Genomic DNA, 8772 nt, shown 5'->3' on the forward strand with positions numbered 1-8772 from the left:
TTGATATGCTGATTATGTAACTGGTCAGCTTGCTGACTTCTTTTATTCTAGTAGTTGGTCAGTGGGTTCACATGGGTTTTCAATGAACACACTGATATCTGTTCTTTGGGTGACTTGGTCGTATTCACTTGCGGGTAGATTCTCAATGAGCATTTCAGGTTTTTTTTCACAGCAGTTGGTCTCCTTGTGTTTTTACAGCTTGGTCAAATGTTGATAATTTATACTTTATCCCCAAAGGTGTGTTTGCTCTAACTTTTCAAATTGTTTGCCATGGTATACATAATAGTCACTTAAAATGCTTAAATGCCTCTGGATCTTTTGGGTTTTAATGTGACTTTGTAACTTCTTTCTTTTGTGCCAAAGGCTGATTTATGTCAATGTTCTTTTAAACCAGAGCTTGGTTCTTTCAATTATCTTCACAGTTTTATTTGCATTTATTCTTCTGCTTTTATCTTTATAAATTCCTTTCGTCACTGAGTCAACAATTATTTGCAGAGAATCTGCTCAGTCCCAGGCACAGCTCTAGGTGCTGGTGTTGTAACAGATTACTGGGGCAGACAGATGCAGCCTTCCTCCCATGGAAACAACAGTCTGGGGTGAAGGGAGGACAGGAAGCAAGTAAGGACGGAGCAGAGGCCCAGGCTAGAAGAAAGGTAGTCAGGTCACTGGGTCCTTGACAGGACTGATTCAGCGAAGTGGAAAGGAATACAGAAGAATTGTGGTGGGTTTGTGAAAGGAGGGGTGCAGGGAAGTAGACAGACTGTGGAGAATTCTTTTTAAGATTCATGCTATGAGGGGCGCCTGGGTGGCTCAGTTGGTTGAGCGACTGCCTTCGGCTCAGGTCATGATCCTGGAGTCCCGGGATCGAGTCCCGCATCGGGCTCCCTGCTCGGCGGGGAGTCTGCTTCTCCCTCTGACCCTCCCCCCTCTCATGTGCTCTCTCTCTCTCTCTCATTCTCTCTCAAATAAATAAATAAAATCTTAAAAAAAAAAAAAAAAAGATTCATGCTATGAAAGAAGACAGAGAAATAGGGCACTAGCTGGAGGTGAGGTCAAGGGAGAGTTTTCTTTTTCCCAAGGTGGGAGATGTGACAGCATGTTTGTGAACTGAGGGGAACTATGCAATGGTCATCTCTCGTCCCTTCCATCAGCCCCATCGTTGGAGAAGCCTGAGAGCTGGTGGAGAGAGCGATCAGTACACAACCCAGGGTACCAGAGGGAAGACCAAGGGTAGGGGCACAGGTGCAGGCCTGTGTTCTTATTTTTTCCAGCTTCTCCATCCAAAAACTTAGTTCATTTATTGGCAAACTGTTTTTCCCAATAAACATATTTAAGGTCATACTGCACAGATTTGAGTCTGGGCTGTTCTTAAATTGTCAAGGATTACTTGAATGTGTTTTTGTTTTTTTTTTTTAAATTTTTAATTTCCACTGTTCATATATTTTTTCCTATTAATTTCTAACTGTACCCTACCCTAAAAGAACATGTCATTGATGCTTTCTGCTCTTTGAAATGTGTTGCAGTTCCCCGTGTTTGAAAATAGTTTATATTCTCTATTGTTTAGATATGAGGAATTTTCACTCCATTTTTAAATAAATCATGTGTTAATCACTTGTGGCATTTCTATGGGTTTATACACTCTGATCATAAAGGTTCATATCATAGCTTGTTATACTACTATACTATTTTTCAGTACAAACTGTTTTCTTTATTACATTTTAATGATTTTCCCTGTGAATATTTGTAGAAGAATACTACTAAACCTGTCTCTCTCTTTTGTCTTTAGCATTTTTCTGGTGTCTTTTTGTCCTCTCCTGCCATTCTGTTTTAGGAGTGTCTCCTTGCAAACAGCATAATGCTGGTGTTTTCATAAACCCAATTTAAGAATCTCTGCCTTTTTTTTAAATTAATTTTTTGAGTCTCTGCCTTTTAATATGTGAATCTAATCAACAGACATTAATCATGATTGCTAATAATTTTATATTATACCAGTAGTCATGTGTGTGTGCTCACATGCACCTGTGTGTTGTTTACCATGCTCTCTTAGATTAATCAGATCTTCATCCTTCGGTTTATTTTCAGTAATTATCCCTAAATTTTAAAACACAAGTTTCTACCTACATCTCCAGTTAGTTAGAATCTATTTTCCTCTGGATTCTGACATACCTTTTAATATTTCCTTTTTTCCATTCCCTCAGAACTTGAAAAATGTTGCTCTGTTTTCTTCATCTTAAGTCCCCCATTGAGAAGTTTGTGTCATTCTCATTCTTCTTTAAGTAATTTGTTTCTAGAGACACTTTCAGGATTGGTCTGCATCTTTGATGATCTGAAGTTTCACTCGTGCATGAATGGACCCTTTTAGTGAAAAAAAAAAGTCAAATTTTTCTTCAATTGGAAAATATCCTCTCTCCCTTTGGAGCTTCTATTTCATATTTTCATCTCTTTTTCCTTTTTTTTGGCCATCTGGTAGATTCATTTGGCTTAATATTCTAGTCAATCATTTGTTCTTTAAAGAGTTGTATGATCTTGGTTTCGCATTTGTCTTTGAGACTCTGTTAACCTGCCTTCACCATGGAAATCATTGGTTCTCTGATAAGCACCATCTAAGGTAGGTTATTTTCATTCTGATAGGCATCACCCATTTCAAAGAGGCCCCCTACTAGAGAAATGTCTTTGCAGAGGAGAGAAGGTACCTAGTGCTAAAAGGGGGAGGGTAAAGCCAACAATTTTAAAGTCTAAGTGAGACAGCAAGGTTGAATTTTTTTCCTCAAGCCAAGTAGAGTTATGAAGAAGGGTGGGAGGGCGAAGTCCATGTTCCAGAGTATGGATGGCATTAAGGAAGCATCTCTGAGCAAAGGCATGCCTGTTCCCTGCTATGGATTAAAAAAAACACACACACACAAACATAATTGCAGAATATTAGATGAATAGGCATCCAGCATTTGTAGACAAGAAACAAGTTGTGTTATAATCTTTGAGCCATTTTTGGATAATTCAACATAAGAGGCATTAAAAGGTAAAAATAAAAAGGTCGTCCTTTCTCCTCTTTATAATTTCCCACAAAACAGAAGGATTCTTCTCATTGCATGATTTCAGTAAGTTGTGGTGATCCACTTCAGAGAATAGAACAAATTTGTTGAGAGAAAGATGAATGAAGGTAAAACTTACAGAGAAATTGACCGCTTTGTTAAGTTACAGTCTACCTCATCCGACTGAACAAAATTTAGCGAAATATCATGAAAAATTATATTATATGACAGGGATTCTAGACTTGGGGCTAAGCAACTGGAAGAATATGGGATTTTGTTCTCTAATTTGTTCCTCCAAAGAATCAGTGGTATTTCTTGCTCCAAGAGTGTTTTGACAGTGGTGTTACTTTGTCATTTCACTGTGTCGGGTGATGAGCGAGCAGGTGCCAATAGGCTTACTTTCCGTTGGACTAGCTGTCCTGTTGGACCCGGATGTCAGCGCGGTCGCATAGCCTGAGCGCTAGCATGCACGGCCTCAACATTGTGGAACTCCCAAACGACCCGCGTTAATCTCATGCAAACATTGTACCTCTATTACGGGCAGAAATTGTGCGAAGCAGTCCAGGGAAGGGTCTAGGAAATTCACTGCATCATTCTGGGGAGAGAGACCAAGAACATTGAATGTAATCTGGGAGAAGGAAGCAAGGCTTGGAAAAGCCTGACCCCATCACCTTGGAAATTGGGTTGATTTAGCCAACCTGACTCTCCTGTTTTGTGCACGTGACATTCCAGTCTTCCCAAGGTGAGTTTTAGGAGCTATGTGTAGCTGCAGGCATAGGTTTTAACTGTTGTCTTTTTAGTGAAACTTGGTATTTAAAATTGAAGAGCCTCACGGAGGAGGCAAGTTCAGTAGTAAGGCAGTCTCTGAGAACTGTTTTCCAAAATATTAGAGGAGTTAACTCCCCAGGGGAGAAGTTTTCCTCAGGATTCTTGACTTGACAGATGGTAAACAACCACTCACTGTCTCTGTGCTTCATGTTCCAACAGGTCCTTTGTCATCCAGCAAATTCCAAGCAGCAATCTGTTCATGGTGGTGGTGGACAGCAGCTGCCTGTGTGAGTCTGTGACCCCCATTACCATGGCGCCCATTGAAATCAGGTATATCCTTTCGTGCGTGGGTCCAGCCACTGCTGCTGAAGCTGGTGAGGGGGATGGACAGTAAGGAAACCTAGGGGAGAAATACTACAGAGGGGGAAATGACAGCCTTTCCACAACTGGAGAGAGAAAAGTATTTAAGGGAGTTCAGTGCCAAGGTTTGACCTCCAACATGCAGAGTAAGGGAAAGTGACATCTGGGCAATATGCCTTAACTACAGTCAACATAACGAATCCCTTAAGTGTGAACGTTTAAAGGCCCAGAAGATCAGAAGGCGTCCGGAGTCTTGTCATGGCTTCCATCCTGAGGTAAGTCTGCGAACCCTTCTTGTTCTCTTTTTCCACCAGATTCACCGTGAGAGTCTCATAATGGTCAAAGAACTGTAGCAAAGAAGTTTACTGGTGAGGAAACAATCCCTTGCAGGCAGATCAGTGGAAGCAGTGAAAGGCTAGCGGCACTCTACTTTAGCCCCTCAACGCCTTCACGTTCCGTCTGTGCTTCACGGTCTTATTCTATCTCTGTATATAGTTTAAAGCTTCTTTACTCTCTTCCTTCCCTATTATGGCTGTGCTGCAGTGTAATTACTTTATGCTATTACATACACTGTGGCTCTGACCATCTTGGTTTACTTATTTCAAATTGTAGTTCAAATCATGTTCCCCTGCTGACTTTTCGACAGCCTTTTATTTGCAAGAAGTCCATGGAAAGCAGAAGTGGCAATACTGGTGTCAGATCCAGAGTCACAGTTTATGCAGGTGGAATGATAAGCTTCCAAACCCCCTCACCACCTGAAGGCAAAACTATAAAGGCGCTCCATTTACACCAGAAGTGAGGATCGGAAAAAAAAATTAAACTTAGCACTGATAAAGGAGAATACCCCCAAAGTACCATAGGCAAAAAAAAACCTTTTTAGTCTAGCAAAAATAACAGAAATTTAAAAACTAACTCCACACCACTTCAAAAAATGCAAAGCTTGTCTAGACCAGTTATTATTATGGAGAGCCTGGGAAGATCTCTATTTTTAAAAACGCCACCAAAGCCAACTGACTGACTTTAAATCCCACCTTTAAATAGCAAATAATTTTAATCTTAAACTCTCCAAGTCCTAGAGAAGATGTTAAAGTCACTAGAGTACCAATAAGAACTTGGAATTTATCAAGAATGTTTGCTTCTATATTCAAAAGAGTGTTCAGTAGCAACATATTATGCAAATATATGCTGGAAAGATCTTTGCTCAAATTCAATGATAAAATTCAAATTAAAAAATCCTTGTGTAAAATTCAAATACAAGTAATAGTACCCAAACACTAAAATCGCTTCAATTAAAACCAGAATGCCTGGGCGCCTGGGTGGCTCAGTTGGTTAAGCGACTGCCTTCGGCTCAGATCATGATCCTGGACTCCCTGGATCGAGTCCCGCATCGGGCTCCCTGCTCGGCAGGGAGCCTGCTTCTGCCTCTGACCCTCCCCCCTCCCATGTGCTCTCTCTCTCTCATTCTCTCTGTCTCAAATAAATAAATAAAGTCTTTAAAAAAAAAAAAAAAACCAGAATGCCTATGTAGACAACTAAAGTCACTAGAGTAAAAATCTTTTGGAGTTAATAAGATAATTTACTTTGGTAAATAGATATAAGATCAACATTCAAAAAATTAGTATTTCTTTCTGTAAGTTTCTAGATCTAGTAAGATGAGGTCAGTAGGACAGCATAGAAATTCTTAGATATGACAAAGGTTCAATTCAAAGGGGAAAATATAGATTAGATTTAAATGGTAAAATAATAGTCTCACAAGAAATTTTAGGGATTGGAGAAATCTTTCTATCAAGACCAGACAGCTATGGATGAAAAACAGAATTTCTTTATATACAAATTATAAATTTTTTTATGGAAAAAGATAATTTTATTTATTTATTTTTTAAAGATTTTATTTATTTGACAGAGAGACACGGTGAGAGAGGGAACACAAGCAGGGGGAGTGGGAGATAATACAGTAGAGCTAGAAAAATGGAGCTGGAAGAATTTCCATCAACCAGTGGATAAAAAGCACACTGCAGAAAGGATTACATAATATGATTTCATTTTTATAAAACAAAGCCCTCCTTTCCCCAAACGAAAAGAAAGAAGACACTCACAAAACCTTCTATAACTGTTTCTGCAATGATCAGACTCCTTAGATGTCAACTTTTACTTACATTCTGACAGGAAAACATTAGAAGGCCGATATTCTGCTGTTCTTATTCGATCACAACAGACATCTCCACCAACAGCCCTTGGCCTCTTGAGTGTTCTGTGTAATAGTATGCACAGAGTAGTTTGGAACATTTTATGCGCTGACAATTGAAATCAGAGATACTCATCACAAACTTGATGAAATTTAGACAAGTCCATTTCCTTGCACTATCTAGGTTCCAAAAGACTTGATTCCTACATTGGAGGGCGTAGGGGGAGGTCTGGGGACTTGATACAGCTCAGAAAGTTGAAGGCATCTTGGGATCTATCTGGTTCTAACAGCTCCTGTCTTCCCCTGTAGGAGAATGCAAGGGAGTGTGGAGGTGCGCCCAGTCTGCAGGCCAAGATGGTCCTTATCCTCTTCCCACTGCTCTTGATGCTCTTCTCAAGGTGACACTGACTGAGATGTTCTCTTGGCATGCTAAATTATGGATAAACTGTGAACCAAAATATGGTGCGACATAGGAGACATGAAATGTAGTCCAACCATCAGCATCTCATGATTTTAAACTGTGCGTGATATAAACTCTTAAAGATATGTTGACAAAAAAAGTTATCTTTTTACTTTGCCAGTCATGCAAATGTGAGTTTGCTACATGATAATCACCCTTCATCAGAAATGGGACTGCGAGTGGGCAGTGTCCCTTCTGCTTGAAACCCATTGAAACCAATTTAAAACTGTGTACTTTTTAAATAAAGTATATTAAAATCATCATCTTTTGATTTTCGCTTTATTTCTGAGACTACAGACTGAATATTGCATGGAAAAGTCACCCATTCCAGATACCGGGAAAGGAGGATTGTTGGCAGAGACTTCGTTCTAAAGCAGATTCTAGACAAATATTTCACAATTGTTTAGGTGCTTCACTCTCAGTTATAAAAATATTTACAGAAGTAAACCAAAATATCATCTGCATGGGAAGAATTTATGACAAAGAACCCTGAATTTTTTTGAACCAAGCTTCAGTAGAAATCATAATTTGGATGAGAACACAAGCCCCCATAATACTCGAGTGTTGGGAGTAGAAATAAAGCCATAAATCCTAGGAATTCATTCTGAAAAGACTTGACAGAGGAAAAGAACAATGACTAGGGTCACCTGGGTGGCTCAGTCTTTAAGCATCTGCCTTCAGCTCAGGGCATGGTCCCAGGGTCCTGAGATCGAGCCCCGCATCGGGCTCCCTGCTCGGCGGGAAGCCTGCTTCTCTCTCCCCCCCACCCCCCCACCACTTGTGTTCCTGCTCTCACTGTGTCTCTCTCTGTCAAATAAATAAATAAAATCTTTAAAAAAAAAAAAGAACAATGATTATAAATGACTCTCAAGCGTATTGCTTGAGCATTTGGCTTCTGGCTTTCCCCATAAACAAGGGATGAAATTAGATCTCAAATATTACAAGATGTGAAATTACCCAGACGTGTAAGCATTCCTAAAACACTGGATCCTGACCCAAAGAAAACAGATTCCACTGGATCATGGTTACCAAATAAAGTGGAATAATTTCCATGCCTCAGTAGAATTGAGAATGCCTTATAAGACAGGCATCTAAAAGTTGTGGGGAGAATGCCACTAAAACTAAAAACAAAACAAAACAACAAAAAACCACATTATGCTGTTGATATTTTAGAGAAACTGATGGAATCGTACTGCCTTATCCTAAAATGATGCCAGTATTTATAAGAATAACAATACTACATTGCTATATATCTTGAAATTCTAACACCTCCAGTGTTGTTAACAATATAACAATACTGTAACATTCGAAGCTGTCAAAATTTCAACAAGGATGGGGCTATATAGTTTTGTAACCATGGTGGTCATTGATATTATTCAGTTCTGTGCTAAGTAAATGAATGAATTCATTTATGGCCCACACAAGTATCAACACATTATATTTATGCTAAATAACCATAATTATTTTTTTATAAAAAATAACATTACATGACCTACCATTCTCCTTTATATTTCTATAGAACTGGCAACAATAGGTCAAATATATAATAATGCCCATAACTGAATACTAATAATACAAAATATGTGTCTGATAAATATTTATAATTTCACTCCCTATCTATTCACTATTCATTACCTATAAATTCCCTCCCTGTTCCAAGCAGGGGTGTGGCATCATTTTTAGTACCTTGTGACATGAAGATAGCATAGCTGACTCACACTGTTGGTTTGTGGCATCCTCAGGCATCACCTTCAGGGGAATGACCCACCGGCCCCCCAGAGCCTCAGAGTCTCTGTTCCCTCAGTGACTCCAACCGACTGGCCATTCCATTTATCTATTTGGATATCTAATAGTTTTCTCCAACATAATGTGACCAGAGCAGAAATCTTTTTTTTTTTATTCTTATGTTAATCCCCATACATTACATCATTAGTTTTAGATGAAGTGTTCCATGATTCATTGTTTGTGCA

General features: G+C 39.2%; 1 protein-coding gene across 1 annotated transcript in view; it reads left to right on the forward strand.

Moving 5' to 3' along the window:
* CACNA2D3 (calcium voltage-gated channel auxiliary subunit alpha2delta 3) overlaps positions 1-7065 on the forward strand; it is an 807776-nt gene extending 800711 nt beyond the window's left edge. Inside the window, exons 35-37 of the mRNA XM_081805734.1 lie at positions 4017-4134; positions 4355-4432; positions 6652-7065. Of these exons, the coding sequence (XP_081661860.1) occupies positions 4017-4134; positions 4355-4432; positions 6652-6744 (289 nt within the window). The 3' untranslated portion in view covers positions 6745-7065. The remainder of the gene's footprint in view (positions 1-4016; positions 4135-4354; positions 4433-6651) is intronic.
* The last annotated feature ends 1707 nt before the right edge of the window (positions 7066-8772 follow it).

Source organism: Leptonychotes weddellii, chromosome 1 (genome assembly GCF_054177405.1).
Source record: "Leptonychotes weddellii isolate Sample4059 chromosome 1, ASM5417740v2, whole genome shotgun sequence".
Taxonomy (NCBI): Eukaryota; Metazoa; Chordata; class Mammalia; order Carnivora; family Phocidae; genus Leptonychotes; species Leptonychotes weddellii.